A 16,289-nucleotide genomic window follows, 5' to 3' on the forward strand; every position below is an offset into this window, starting at 1 on the left:
GACACTGGCATCTAAATGACTCTTCCAAATGCCTGTGCTACCTCCTATTACAATTCCAGGCTGAGCAGAGGGGTCAGGAAGGTAGCAGGAACATGATACACTGTGGAGGTCAGCCAGGGCTAAGACAGGGGTTGCCTACTAGAGCTAGAAACTAGTCAGAAAGGAAAAGGCCAAATGCATTCCAGCCGCAGCCTCCAAACCAATGGCCAATGGGACTGTGACAGAGGCAGGCAGAGGAAGCTTGAGGTAGAAAGGCAGGGGAAGAAAGCAAGTACAGGGTAAGAAGAGAAATGTGGCGCTGAAGGAGCCACTCAGGGCAGAGGGAGACTAGTGCTTAGAAGCTTGTTTGGTGAGACAATGGTGAATAAAGGAGGCACAGAGATGAGGAACATGTTTGGCTGGTGAGAGAATAAGAGAAATGGGGACGAGAGATCTGGCAAAAGAGAAGGGACACATTCAGGCAGATCCTCAAACATGAATTCACAGACAAACCTACATGTGGAAATATACACAGTTACACACAGACACAGACATGTTTATACACATGCACTTATATGTGCCCAGATACACAAACACTACACATGCATCGACAAACATCAACACACACACACACACACACACAGATATGTATTTTTATATGTTCACAAATGTGTATACCCTCACACAGAAACCCACCATCCAGTACACAGACATGTCTTCACACGGACACAAACCTGACACAGATACACATAAAAATACATGTGCACATGCAGGCAGGCATGCACAGATATATCTATGCGCACAGATGCACGTATGTAGCCATCCAGATCCACACACACACACGTGTAATTAGAGATGAAACCAGATGCTGTCTAACACAAAGGTGACCAGAGAAGATGAACCTTATGAGCCCAGTGGCCTCCCAGACCTTCACCTCCTGCCCTTGTTTCTCAGGAGCTCGGCAGGCCCCCCGAGAGAGAGGCTGTGTGAGGCAGGAGCAAGAGCTTCTGTGTCCTCATGGCTTCATGAGGTGAAAGTCTAAGTCAAGACCGGGCCCTGCCCCTCACCCATCACTGGGCTGTCAATGCCCATCTGCAGGCCGGGGTTTCTGCATAGACTAGACTTGGGGTTTACTCTAATGGCCATTTTTCTCTCTGCCACCCCCACTCTTCCACTGCCAATAGCATATCCTCTGCAAGGGAAACCTGAGAAACGGTTGTGAATCTCCTCAGAAAACAAGCCTATCTTCCCACCCACAGCTACCCATCAGATTAGAACCAGAATTATAAATAGTTACAATTTTACAATGTAATTGGCAACACATATACTATAGTATTTACAGTACCATAAATGCTTCTGTTTCTCTGGTTAAGCAATCCCTGAGACGGAACAGTGTTCTGTGTTTGCCAAGGAGGGCCAACGCTCAGGACACGCAGGATAGCGGGGCGTGAGGTGGCATGTGTGGGGTTTCTGATCGGTCTGCAGGGCCCAGCTCCTCCAGGAACAGTGGGCTGTTGTGAGAACCTTGACAAGGCATGTTGGCTAGAGTTGGACTCTCCCCATGCTTAGCCCTGTGGTCCTCTGGCTTCAGCCACAGGTGCTCAGAGTCCTCTCAGGGTGGACAAATGTTTGTGTCCTTGGCCTGACCGGATGGTACCTGGGAGCGCAGGATGCCCCAGCAGCGAGCTAACTGCTCTCTCAGCCAAAGCGCTCTCGCACCAGCAGCATCAGCTTCTTCTTGCCTTTGTAGATTTGTTTGAGGTTGTCAATGAACTGGGCAAACTGCAGGTGGCCGTCCTGCGGCAGCAGGAAGGTCTCCCGGGCCTTGCTCAGAAACTCAATGAACTCTCCATAGTGGCGAGGGCTGATGTGTGTCAGGCGCGAGTGTGTGGTGTTGATATAGGCATTGATGGTGGCATCCAGCAGCTGGCGCAGGGGAGCTTTGTCAGTGGACATAAGCTTTCCCGAGCTGCGGCGGCCTGGGATGCCGGCCAGGCCAGGTGCAGTGACCGTGCAGCGCCGTAGGATGTCCGAAAGCACTGTGGCACAGTGCACGCTCTTCACCACCAGGGGAATCAGGGCCGCCAGCTCATTCTTGCCCAGGGAGTGGCTGAGGGCACACGCCCAGAGCACATCGTTGATGGCCGGGTGCGTGTCCTGGTTGTAGGCCAGGTTGAGATGGCTCATGGCCAGCGAGGCCAGCTTGAAGGCACGTAGCGGGTAGCCACGGAGCTCCATGTAGCGGGCGATGGTGAACAGCTGTGAGTGAGTCATGCCGCCGGCAGCAGCATCGATGGCAATCTGGTAGGCTGCTTCAAAGGCGATGTGGTCCTTCTCACAGAGGGTAAGGGCCGACAGGGCGCAGCTCTGTGGATCCTTCATAGCACACTGCAGGGCCAGCGTGCGAGCACAGCTAGCCAGCTCCTCCCGCTGTGGATAGTCAAGACTGAGGCGCAGGATAGTGGTGTGGGATACGGCTGTGGCAGCCACGATGCTGGTAGCCTCGGTGGGGGTGAAGAGTGTGTACCAGCTCTGCAGGATGCTCACCAGGGCCTGCACACCTGTCAGGGAGAGCCTGAGCTCAGCCATGGCCATCCGGGTCCTGATCCACGTCTGCCCAGACTACCATTAGGGGTCAGAACTTGGCCTGCAGAGAGGAGTTCTCCCTCCTTCTCAGCAGCCTTGAGAGGATCTGAGGCAACCAGGGCAAGGGGGAACAACCCAGATGCCCAGACCCTGTTTGGGGTCTCTTCCCATCCCTTCCTTCCCCAGGTGAGAGTGTTGAAGGTTTCTGCAGGTGTTCTAAGCCCCTCACAAGGATGGAGCAACAGAGCCTGTGGTTTGCCTGCCCCAAGGCAGGAGTCGCAGATCTGCCTGGGGGTTCTAGCTGAAGTGGGGCCTCTCAGGGTAGAGTCTTGTGCTGGGGCTTTGGGCTCTAGATGGGGTCCCGAGCCTCCAAGTTGTTTGGGGTTTCTTAGAATCATGGACAGGGACTGGGACCAAACCACTGGGCCAACTACCTCCCAAGGCTACATACACTTGAGTACTTGTGGCTGAAAATTCACTCTCTCAGAATGTCTCTGATCAGAGGGTCAAAGTGCTGCTGACATCAGGGTATGGTCCAAGCAGTGAGGGCAGAGTTTGGTCAGGCTGAACAGAGGCCATGTTCTCCTACCAGCAGCCTCATCCTTTCCTAGCCATCAGTAATAGGAATATGAGAGCTCTAAAGATTCATCGTCCTGTCCCAAGAGTAGGGCCTAGGAATCCTTTCCCCTGGGGGTACAGGGAGCTGGGAGACTCACCCACTTCTGTAGCACATGTCACCAACCACCGCACCATCTCCCGGCGCCTCCAGTTAAGGGTTGATAAGGTCATCCTCATCACCTGGGCAAAAAAGCAGCCTTCCCAGTTGGCTAAGCATAACTGCTATAACCTCCCCCTCCCCACTCCCCCTTGCCATTCATTTATGCAACAAATATTTATTGGTGCCTTAAACAGCCATCTCTCCCCTGATAACTACAGATGGGTTTGTTTAATTTCTGCCCCACCCCTGCTACCAATCAGATAGAACACTCCTCTGATGACCTGTAATGAATAAAGCCCTTATTCCCACACCTTGCTTGACTTGGAGGAATGGGGGTGGGGTAGGGAGAAGATGGGGACCCTGTGGAGCCTAAGGCTACACTGCTTAACTGGCCTTAACTTCAAAACAGAGGCCAATGTTGAGTCCTTACCTTGTGTCTAGCCTAGAAGCTGTGTCCTGGGGACAGAGAAAGAACCAGTCCTGGCCCATGCCCACTCCAGTCCCCGTGGGATCTTATCTTCTACCAGTTGCCACTAGGCCAGAAGTCTAAAGAGGGGATGGCCCGCTTGTCCTCCATACCTGTAACCCCAGCTCCAGGGCCACGTTGAGCAGGGTGCTGTCTGTACTACTGTCCGTGGGTGTAGCAATCTTGAATGCATCTTGGGCCAGTTTGAAGATGAGGGAGGAAGAATGGATGTGCTTCTGTATTGCTTCCAGGATTGTGCGGAGCCTCAGAGTGTCTCCTACAGGTGCCGAGAGAAGGGGCAGGGACAAGGTCTTCTTTAAAGCTTCCCTGAACAGTCAGCTGATCACAACAGGCACTGGTTGAACTGGCGGCTATTAATGCACTGAGTGCTTCTGAAGGCCACCATCTCTTCTGGGTGGTCAAGCTCTGTCTCCACTGAACCCACTGGAGGCTCCTTCCTTCCCCAGGCACCCACATGAATTCACCTCTCTCCACCTTTTCATCTGCCTCTACCCCTCACCCTCTTTTCCCTCAGGATCTTTAGGTACCAGAAGTCATTTTCTCGAACACCTGAATTTTGAGAGCTACTTATATAGGAGAAGGAAGCCACACTATTGCCAAAAAAGTATGCCAGTCCATAGTTTGCTCCTCAGTACAGCTCCCTGGAGCAAAAAGGAGCTGGGCCACCACTTCCTATCCAGTAGGCAAGTATGAGTGCACAGAGTTAAGGAATACATTGCAGGAATGCCATGTGTACCATATGACGTGAAGGTCACTGTATAATGGCAGTAGGGTATATGAAAGATTGGTGTATCTTCTGAGGGGGTAAAATGTGAAGTAAAGATAGAACAAAAAGTAGGTCTTATGTTTTACCAAGAGGTGCAGTGGTAAGAGTATACAGACTTTGGAGTAAAATACATTGGGAAGTGAACCTAGTTCAGCCGTTTACCAGATCAGTTACTTCATGGAAGTAATGGAAACAATAACCTTTTAAGGTTGTTGGGGGAATTATAAAAAATTTGTGTATAGTTAATATTCTATGATTCTACTTTTATATAAAAAAGATAAGTAAGAGTCTGTGTGTGTACAGCATGTGTGTGCACACATATATGAACAGGAAATACCTGGGAGTATTTATTATAACACTGTCTTAGTAGTAGTAGTTATCTTTGGGTGTCAGGATTGAGAGATTACCTTTTTTTCTTCTATCATCTTTAAAAACAATTAAAACATTTAATAGACTGTTTTTTTTTTTTTGGCCGCACCGCGTGGCTTGTGGGATCTTAGTTCCCTGAGCAGGGATTGAACCTGGGCCCTTGTCAGTGAGAGCATGGAGTCCTAACCACTGGACCACCAGGGAATTCCCCACAAGTTTGGTCTCTATATCTGTGAGTCTGTTTCTTTTCTGTTATATTCACTAGTTTGTTGTATTTTTTTAGATTTCACATAAAAGTGCTATCATACAATATTTGTCTTTCTCTGTCTGACTTAATTTACTTAGCAGAACACCCTCCAAGTCCATCCATGTTGTTGCAAATGGCAAAATTTTGTTCTTTTTTATGGCTGAGCAGTATTCCATTGTATATCTATCTATACCATCTCTTCCTTTTTTTTTTTAACATCTTTATTGGAGTATAATTGCTTTACATTGTTGTGTTAGCTTCAGCTGTATAACAAAGTAAATCAGCTATACATATACATATATCCCCATATCCCCTCCCTCTTGGGTCTCCCTCCCACCCTCCCTATCCCACCCCTCTAGGTGGTGTACCATCTCTTCTTTATCCATTCATCTGTTGATGGACACTTAGGTTGCTTCCATTTCTTGGCTAATGTAAATGATGCTGCTATGAACACTGGGGTACATGTATCTTTTTGAATTAGTGTTTTAATATTTTTTGGATATATACCCAGGAGTGGAATTGCTGGGTCATATTGTATTTCTATTTTTAGTTTTCTGAGAACCCTCCATATCATTTTCCACAGTGGTTGCACCAATTTACATTTCCACCAACAGTGTACGAGGGTTCCTTTTCCACATCCTCGCCAACCTTTGTTATTTGTGTTCTTTTTGAGGACAGCCATTCTGACAGGTGTGAGGTGATTATCTCATTGTGGTTTTAATTTGCATTTCTCTGATGATTAATGATATTGAGCATCTTTTTATGTGCCTGTTGAGCATTCCAAATAGACATCTGGAAAAATGTCTATTCAGGTCCTCTGCCCACCTTTTAAATCAGGTTGTTTTGTTTTTTTGATGTTAGGTTATATGAGCTGTTTATATATTTTGGATTTAACCCCTTATTGGTCATATTATTTGCAAATATTTTCTCCCATTCAGTAGGTTGTCTTTTCATTTTGTTGATGGCTTCTTTTGCTGTGCAAGAAGCGTTAAGTTTAATTAGGTCCCATTTGTTTATTTTTGCTTTTATTTCCTTTGCTTTAGGATACAGATCCAAAAAAACATTGCTACGATTTATGTCAGAGTGTTTTCTTCAAGGAGTTTTATGGTTTCTGGTCTTACATTTAGGTCTTTGATTCATTTTGAGTTTATTTTTGTATATAGGGTTAGAGAATATTCTAATTTCATTCTTTTACTTGTAGCTCTCCAGTTTTCCCAGCACCATTTATTGAAGGGTAGCTCATTTCTTTTTATTGGTAAATAATATCCCATTGTATGGATCTACCTCAGTCTGTTTATCCATTCACCTACTGCAGGGCATCTTGGTTGCTTCCAGTTTTTGGCAATTACAAATAAAGCTGCTATAAACATTTGTGTGCTGGTTTTTGTGTGGACGTAAGTTTCCAACTCATTTGGGTAAATACTGAGGAACATGATTGTTGAATCATATGGTTAGACTATGTGCAGCTTTGTGAAAAAACTGCCAAACTGTCTTCCAAAGTGGCTGGACCTTTTGCATTCCCACCAGGAATGAATGAGTCCCTGCTGCTCCACATCCTCACTCGTGTTTGGTGTTGTCAGTGTTTTGGATTTTAGCCATTCTAATAGGTATGTAGTGGTATCTAGCTTTTGTTTTAATTTGCATTCCCCAAATGACATATCATGCTGAATATCTTTTTATGTGCTTGTTTGCCATCTATATATCTTGTTTGGTAAGGCATCAGTTCAGGTCTTTAGTGCATTTTAAAATTCAGTTGTTTGTTTTCCTTATTGTTGAGTTTTAAGAGTTATTTGTGTATTTGGGATACAAGTCCTTTATTAGATATTGTTTTGCAAATATATTCTCCCAGTCTGTGGCTTGTCTTTTCAGTGTTTTTCACATAAGTTTTAAACTTTAATTACGTCCTACTTATCAATGTTTTTTTTCATGGATTGTAATTTTGGTGTTGTATCTAAAAAGTTATTGCTGGGAATTCCCTGGCGGTCCAGTGGTTAGGACTCCACGCTTCCACTGCAGGGGGCCCAGGTTCGATCCCTGGTCCCGGAACTAAGATCCCATAAGCTGCACAGCGTGGCCAAAAAAAAAGTTATTGCCAAACCCAAGGTCACCTAGATTTTCTCCTGTGTTATCTTCTAGAAGTTTTATAATTTTGTATTTTACCTTTATGTCTGATATATTTTGAATTAATTTTTGTGAAAGGTGTAAAGTCAGTGTCTATATTCATTTTTTAAAATGTGGATGTACAGTTCTTCCAGTACCATTTGTTGAAAAGACTGTCCTTTTCTCCTCTGTCAAAGATCAGTTGACTATATTTGTGTGGGTCTATTTCTGAGCTCTATATTTTGTTCCATTGAACTATTTGTCTATTCTTTTGCCAATACCACACAATTTGATTACTGTAGCTTTATATTGTCTTGAAGTCAGATGGTGTTAGTTCTCCAACTTTGTTCTTCAATATTGTATTGGCTATTCTAGGTCTTTTGCTTTCCCATACAAAGAGTTTATCGATATCCACAAAATAAAATGCTAGGATTTTGGTTGAGACTGTACTACTGAATTTATAGATCAAGTTAGGAAGCACTGACATAATAACAGTATTGAGTCTTCCTATTTATGGACATGGAATATCTATTCATTTAGATCTTCTTTGATTTCTTTCCTCAAAGTTTTATCATTTTCCTCATATAGATCTTGTACATATTCTGTTAGATTTTTCTTAGTACTTTTTTGAGGGGTCCTAATGTAAATGGTATTGTGGTTTTTAACTTAAAATTCCAACTGTTCATTGCTGGTATATAGGAAAGCAATTGACTTTTGTATATTACCCTTGTATCCTGCAACCTTACCATAATCAGTCATTAGTTCCAGTTTGTTCTTGATTCTTTGGGATTTAACACAGACAATCAAATCATCTGCAAACAAAGACAGTTTTATTTCTTCCTTTCCAACCTATTCCTTTCTTGTCTTATTTCATTAGCTAGGACTTCCCGTATAATGTTGAATGGGAGTGGTGAGAGGTGATATTCTTGTCCTATTTCTGATCTTCAGGGGAAAGCATCTATGTTCTCTCCATTAAGTACGATGGTAGCTGGAGGTTCTTCCTAGATGTTCGTTATAAAGTTGAATCAGTTCTCCTCTATTCCTAATTTGCTGAGAGGTTTTGTTTTGTTTTGTTTTAAATCATGAATAGGTGTTGGCCTTTGTTAATGTTTTTTTCCTGTGTCTATTAGTATAATCATATGATCTTTCTTCTTTAGCCTGTGGATGTGATGGATTACATTAATTGATTTTCAAGTGCTGAATCAGCCTTGCATTCCTGGAATAAATCCCACTTGGTCATGGTGTATAATTCTTTTCACACTTTGTTGGATTCAGTTTGCTAATATTTTGTTGAGGATTTTTTGCATTTATGTCCATGAGTGATATTAGTCTGTAGTTCTCCTTTTCTGTACTGTCTTTATCTGGTTTTGGTATTAGGTAATGCTGGCCTCGTAGGATGAGTTAGGAAGTGTTCTCTCTGCTTCTATTTTCTGGAAGAGACTGCAGAGAGTTGGTATCATTTTTTTCAAGTATTTGATAGAACTCACCAGTGAAATCATCTGGGCCAAGTGCTTTCTGTTTGGAAGATTACTGACTCAATTTCTTTAACAGATATAGGCCTAGATTTATTTATTTATTATTTATTTCTCCATGTGTGAGTTTTGGTAGATTGTGTTTTTCAAGGAATTGGTCCGTTTTATCATCTAAGACATCAAATTTTAGAGAATACGGTTTTTCATAATATTCCTTATCTTTTTAACATCCATGGATCAAAAATGATGGCCCCTCTTTTCATTTAAGATATTAGTAATTTATGTCATCTTTTTTTGTTTGTTTTTGTTTTTTGGCTAGCCTGGCTAGAGGTTTATCAGTTTTATTGATCTTTAGAAAGAACCAGCTTTTGCTTTCTTTGATTTTCTCATGTTTTCCTATTTTCAGTTTCATTGATTTCTGCTCTAATTTTTATTATCTTTTTTTTTTTCTGCCAGCTTTGCTCTTCTTTCTCTAGTTTTCTAAGGTGGAAGCTTATTTTATTTTATTCCCCCTCACCTTCATTGAGACATAATTGACATATAATATTGTGTTAGTTTAAGGTGTATAATGTGACTTGATATATTTATTGCAAATGATTACCACGATAAGGTTAGTTAACATATTCATCACCTCACAGTTACCTTTTTCTTTCTTTTCATTGAGGCAAGAACATTTAAGATCTACTCTTTTAGCAAATTTCAAGTATACAATACAGTTAACTATAGTCACCATGTTAACTATAGTTACCATATTAGATCCCTGGAACTAATTCATATAACTGGATGTATCCTTTGACCAACATCACCCCATTTCTCCCACCCCCTAACCCCTGTCAACCACCAATCTACTCTCTGTTTCTATAGTTCAGCTTTTTTTAGATTCTCACATATGTGAGATCATACATTTGTCATTCTCTGACTTATTTCACTTAGCATAATGCCCTCAAAGTTGCAAATGACTGGATTTCCTTTTTATGTTTGAATAATATTCCATTGTGTGTGTATGTTTGTATGTACATGTCTGTATATATACTACATTTTCTTTATCCATTCATCTGTCAACAGACACTTACATTGTTTCCAAATCTTGGCTATTGTGAATAATGCTGCAATGCAATTAACATGGGAGTGCAGATATCTCTTTGAGATAGTGATTTCATTTCCTTTGGCTATATGCCCAGATGCGGGACTGCTGGACCATACATGGTATTTCTATTCTTTAATTTTTTGAGAAACCTCTATACTGTTTTCCAGAGTGGCTATACCAATTTACATTCCCACCAACAGTGCACTCCACATCTCTTATCTTTTTGATAATAGCCATTCTAACAGGTGTGAGGTAATAGATTATTGGTTGCAAATATTCCTTTTCTAACATTTGCATTTAACGCTATAAAATTTCCCTCCAAGCACTGCTTTCACTGCATCCTACGTTTCTGATTAGTTGTATTTTAACTTTCATTTAGTTCAAAATATTTAAAAATTTCTCAAGACATCATCTTGATCCATGTGTTACTTAGAAGTGTGTTGTTTAAGCTCCATATTTTGGGGGATTTTTTTCAGTTATCCTTCTGTTCTTAATTTCTAGTTTAATTCCACTGTGACCTCAGAGTATACTTTGTATGATTTCTATTCTTCTAAATTAATTGAGGTGTGTTTTATGGTCCAGAATGTGGTCTATCTTGGTGAACATTCCATGTGAGCTTGAAAAGAATGTGTATTCTATTGTTGTTTGAGGAAGTATTTTACCAATGTTAATTAGATCCAGTTAATTGATGGTGCTGTTCAGTTCAAGTATACCTTACTGATTTTCTGCCTGCCTGATCTATCAATTACTGATAGAGGTATTGTGAATTCTCAGTGGATTTGTCCATTTCTCCTTGCAGTTCTATCAGTTTTTTGCCTCACATATTTTGATGCTTTGTTGTTAGATGCATATACATTAAGGATTATTATGATTTCTTGGAGAACTGACCCCTTTATCATTATGTAATGCCCCTCTTTTAAAAATTAATTAATTAATTAATCAATTAATTTTTGGCTGCATTGGGTCTCGTTGCTGTGCATGGGCTTTCTCTAGTTGCGGCACGTGGGGGCAACTCTTCGTTGCGGTGCACGGGCTTCTCATTGCGGTGGCTTCTCTTGTTGTGGAGCATGGACTCTAGGCACACGGGCCTCAGTAGTTGTGGCTCGCGGGCTCTAGAGTTCAGGCTCAGTAGTTGTGATGCATAGGCTTAGCTGCTCCGCGGCATGTGGGATCTTCCCAGACCAGGGCTCAAACCCGTGTCCCCTGCATTGGCAGGTGGATTCTTAACCACTGCGCCACCAGGGAAGCCCTGTAATGCCCCTCTTTATCCCTAATAATTTCCCATGTACTGAAGTCTGCTTTGTTTGATTAACATAGGCATTCCAGCTTTCTCTTGATTTGTGTTGACATGGTATACCTTTCTCCATACTTTACTTAGTTGTTGTTGAAGGAATCTGACTGTGGTTAAGAAACAGTTTTTAAGATGAAAATAACAAACTGCCTCAACTAGTATGCATGCTTTCCTGAGAGAATATCTTTTCCAGACTCTTCCTGCTTTCAGTGCAGTTGGTTTGATAGTGAGTCTCCAAAGTATGGAAAGTGGGGGCCAGAGTGTTGACAACACCTCATATATGTGGTTTATTTGTTTAAGCCCTTGCCTCTGTTTTTAGTTCAAAATATATGGAAAGGTAAAGCATACAAACTCAGTCACAGAAGAGTTAAATATCTGCCTAAAGGTACAGGATATAAATGAAGCCCAGTGCTGTTCAGTGTTTGTACTTAGGGTGTATTTGCTTGTTTTAACACTGCCTATCTATTAATTGTGGTTATATATATATATATATATATATATATATATATATATATATATATATATATATATATATATATATAAAAAATAAAACTTGCTATTTTAACTATTTTAAAGTGTACAATTGAGTGGTGTTAATCATATTCACCACTGTGAAATATCATTCATTGTGTAAATACCAGCACCATCTATTTCCAAAATATTTTTATCATCTTAAACAGAAACTCTGTACTCATTAAGCAGTAACTCACCATTGTTTCTCCCTTTAGCCCCTGGTAACTTCTATTCTCTATCTTTATTAATTTGTCTATCCTAGACCTATATGTGGAACATACAGTAATTATTTGTTTTGTGTCTGAATGATTTCATTTAGCATAATGTCTTCAAGGTTACCCCATGCTGTAGCATGTTATCAGAACATTTTTTTAATGACTTAATAATAATATTCCATTGTATGTATATGCCATATTTTGTTTATCCATTCATATGCTGATGGACACTTGGGTTGTTTCCAACTTTTGGCTATTGTGAATAATGCTGCAATGAACACTGGTGTATAAAGTACCTGTTTTGAGTCCTTGTTTTCAATTCTTTTGGGCATATACCTAGGAGTGGAATTACTGGATCATATGTTAATTCTATTTAAAAATTTCAGGAATCATCACACTATTTTCCACAGCAGCTGAATCACTTTACATTCCCCCCAGCAATGTAAAGGGATTTCAATTTCTCCACATCCTCACCATAGGACTCCACACTTCCACTGCAGGGGGACCTGGGTTCAGTCCTTCGGGAACTGAGATCCCATAGGCCGTGCTGCGTGGCCAAAAAAAAGCCATTCTAGTGGGTGTGAAGTGGTATCTCACTGTGGTCTTGATTTGCCTTTCCCTAATGACTAATGATGTTGAGGTTTTTTTTCATGTGCTTATAAGCCATTTGTGTATCTTCTCTGGAGAACTGTCTCTTCAAGTCTTTTGCCCACTTTAAAATTCAGTTGTTTATCATTTTGTTGTTGAGTTGTAGTTCTTTATATATTCTGTATGTTAAGCCTTTATCAGATATACAATTTATAAATATTTTCTCCCATCCTTTAAGTTGTCTTTTCACTTTCTTGATAATGTCCTTTTTTTTTTTTTTTTTTGCGGTACGCGGGCTTCTCACTGTTGTGGCCTCTCCCGTTGCGGCGCACAGGCTCCGGACGCACAGGCTCAGCGGCCATGGCTCACTGGCGCAGCCGCTCCGCGGCATGTGGGATCCTCCCAGACCGGGGCACGAACCCGTGTCCCCTGCATCGGCAGGTGGACTCTCAACCACTTGCGCCACCAGGGAAGCCCGATAATGTCCTTTGATGAACAAAAGTTTTTAATTTTGATGAGGTCCAATTTATTCTTTTCTTTTGCTGCTCATGCTTTTGGTATCATAATCTAAGACTCTATTGCCATATCCAAGGTCATGAAGATTTACTCCTATGTTTTCTCTTATAAAATTTATGACTTTAGCTCTTATATTTAGGTCATCAATTCCTTTCCTTACTTTCACTCTATCTGTGTCTTTATATTTAAACTGGGTTTCTTGTAGACAACATATAGTTGGGTCTTTTTTTTTTTTTAATCCACTGTCAGTCTGTCTGTTTTTTTTTTTTTCCCACCCGGCCGAACCATGTGGCTTGCAGGATCTTAGTTCCCCAACCAGGGATCAAACCTGGGCCCCCTGCAGTGGAAGCATGGAGTCCTAACCACCGGACCACCAGGGAATTAACTTTTTCTTTTCCAGTCTGTCTTTTTTTTTTTTTTTTAATCTCAAAATTTCCTTTTATTTTTTTCCCCATAAACAAGAAGGCAAAAAATTCTACTGTAAATTCTTGGGGGAGGAAGCAATCATTCTCTTTTGGGATACAAAATTTATTAAAATTATGCTGACATGGAAAATTGAGTAATTGCTAGCAAGTGGCATTGGTGATAAATACTTCATAAGTATCCTTACAGATAGCCATGTAAATGCAGTAGGTCAACCATCGTTTCTATTATAGACTAGTGTTTGTTGATTAATCACTAGGTATATGTCATTAAAATAAGCTGAGAGGGATTATTACCACAAAGAAACTTACAATAAATCAAGAAAATTGAAATAATTTTTACTATGTAAGTTCTCCGGTCTGTCTTTTAATTGGTGTATTTAGACCATTTAAAAGAGATTTATAATGATTATTGATATATTTGGATTAATATCTACCATATTTGTAACTGTTTTTAATTCACTGCACTTGTTTCTTTCTTTTAAAAAAAAACAAACTTTCCTCTTTTCTGCCTTCTCTGTTTTAAACTGAGCATTTTACATAATTCAATTTTCTTTTCTCACGATTCTAATTCTTCAAAAAATTACTTTAGTGTTTGCCCTAGAGTGGCAGTATACATTTACAACTAATCTAAGTCCATTTTCAAATAACCATACCACTTCACAAGGTACCTTATAATAGTATTCCCAATTCTTCCCTCTGTCTATAACATCATTGCTTTCATTTATCTTTAAGCTATAGTAATCAAATACATTGCTATTATTATTTTGAACAAGCAGTTATCTATTAGTTCAATTAAGAATTTTTTTAAAAACCCAAAGGATTTATTTTACCTTTATTTATTCCTTCTCTAACACTCTTCCTTTCTTCACAAAGATTTGAGTTTCAGCTCTATATCATTTTTCTTCCCTGTGAAGGATTTCTTGCAACTTATTGTCTATAGCCTCTGTCTGAGACAGTCTTTATTTCTCCTTTACTTTTTTTTTGTGTGTGTGCGGTACGTGGGCCTCTCACTGTTGTGGCCTCTCCCGTTGCGGAGCACAGGCTCCAGACATGCAGGCTCAGCGGCCATGGCTCACGGGCCTAGCTGCTCCGCGGCATGTGGGATCTTCCCAGACCGGGGCATGAACCTGTGTCCCCTGCTTCGGCAGGCGGACTCTCAACCACTGCGCCACCAGGGAAGCCCTCTCCTTTACTTTTGAAGGCTAATTTATTTGGATACTGAATTCTAGGTTGGTGGTTTTTTCTTGCAACATTTTAAATATTTCACTTCACTCCCTCTTGCTTGCATGGTTTATAAAGTGAAGTTGATGTAATTCTTATCCTTGTTTCTCTATAGGTAAGGTTGTATTGTTCTCTGTCTTCTTTCAAGATTTTCTCCTGGTTTTTGATTTTCTGCAGTTTGAATAGGACATGGGTAGGAGAAAACTTTTTGGTATTCATCCTACTTGATGTTCTCTGAGCTTCCTGGATCTGTGTTCTGGTTTCTGTCACTAATTTTGGAAAATTCTCAGCCATTATTACTTCAAATATTTCCTCTGCTCTTTTCTTTCTTCTCCTTTGGGTATCGCAGAATATACTGCATATGTTATTGGGTTGGTCAAAAAGTTCATTCAGGTTTTTCCATAACATCTTATTTGGCCAACCCAAAATATATCTTTTGTAATTGTCTTACAGCTCTCAGATATTCTGTTCTGGGTTCCCCCACCCCCAATCTTTTTTAATTTTTGCATTTTAATTTGAGATGTTTCTTTTTACATTTATAATTTAAAATTTTGGAAATATTCACATGGTTCAATGTTGAAAAGGTACAAAAGGTAAATAATGAAAAATTTTTCCTCCCCCTTACCTCTGACCCACATTCATCCAATTCTAACTCAGTACACAACCAATAGTTTTTGTTTTACCTTCTAGGATATTCTATGCATAAAAAGGAAATACTTTACTTCCTCTCCTTTAAAAAAAATCCACAAATGGTAGCATAGTATATACAGATTTACATGTCACTTTTTCCCTACATATCAGTATATCTTAGAGATTATTCCACATCAGTACATAAAGAGATTCTTGTTCTTTTAAATGGCTGCATAGTATCCCATTTATGTACGTATAGGTCCACAACTGCTTATTCAAAACCCCTGGGTTTGGAATGCATTTGGAATTCTTATTTTTAAAGTTATATACAGATAATTTGTGCATATATTATATATAATACAGGAGGTCTGAGGCAGCATCCCATAATTAAACACATTACTATTTGTGCAGTGAAAGTATGAATATTCACACTAGGTAGGATAAATAGCAAAATTAGTATTGTAGTTTTTTGATACAGTAACAAACTGATGAATGAAATAGTGTGATACAGACCATAAATACTTGGTACTCTTTTATTTCTAAGGAAAAAATTCAATAAAACCTCAAACCAAGCTAAGTATCTGTACATATGTATACAGTAAATACTTCTTCCATCTGGTTTCTTGAGGATCTTGGACAAAAGGCTTCATCTGCACTGCTATTATTGTCATCAAAGATTAGAGTTGGATATTTAATGATGGGCCAGGATAGAGATTAATGATGAAGCAACTACAATAGATGGCCTTAAAAAAGGTGTACTTCTAGGGTAATGTGTCTCATTAACATAGATTTCTATATAAGCAGTCTCTTCCAATTAAGTAAGCAGCAATAATCCCTTTTTCACTGATAAATGCATGTTATTCAAGGCCAATTAACTGCTCATACATTTCCCCCATACTGTCTATGGAGATTATTTTTCATCTGTGTTACATCTCATCATTGTCATCATTACTAACCTCATGCTTATTTGGGTTAACACTATTTTAGCAATTTTTCTATCTTGCAAGGAATGTACAACAGGTATATAACTTATAATATTCAGTATTTTTTTGATGTCAGCTTGTTCTAACTCAGTGCTT

The 16,289-nt window shown here is 40.2% G+C and overlaps 1 protein-coding gene across 1 annotated transcript in view; it reads right to left on the reverse strand.

Annotated features, from left to right (window-relative positions):
* Positions 1-1,677: 1,677 nt before the first annotated feature.
* Positions 1,678-16,289, reverse strand: part of ZSWIM5 (zinc finger SWIM-type containing 5) — a gene marked incomplete at both ends in the record, with an annotated part of 255,304 nt that continues 240,692 nt past the window's right edge. Inside the window, 3 exons of the mRNA XM_079698739.1 lie at positions 1,678-2,540; positions 3,282-3,363; positions 3,863-4,026. Coding sequence (XP_079554865.1) covers positions 1,678-2,540; positions 3,282-3,363; positions 3,863-4,026 — 1,109 coding nt within the window. The remainder of the gene's footprint in view (positions 2,541-3,281; positions 3,364-3,862; positions 4,027-16,289) is intronic.

This window comes from Hyperoodon ampullatus (genome assembly GCF_949752795.1).
Source record: "Hyperoodon ampullatus genome assembly, chromosome: 2".
NCBI classification, from domain to species: domain Eukaryota; kingdom Metazoa; phylum Chordata; class Mammalia; order Artiodactyla; family Ziphiidae; genus Hyperoodon; species Hyperoodon ampullatus.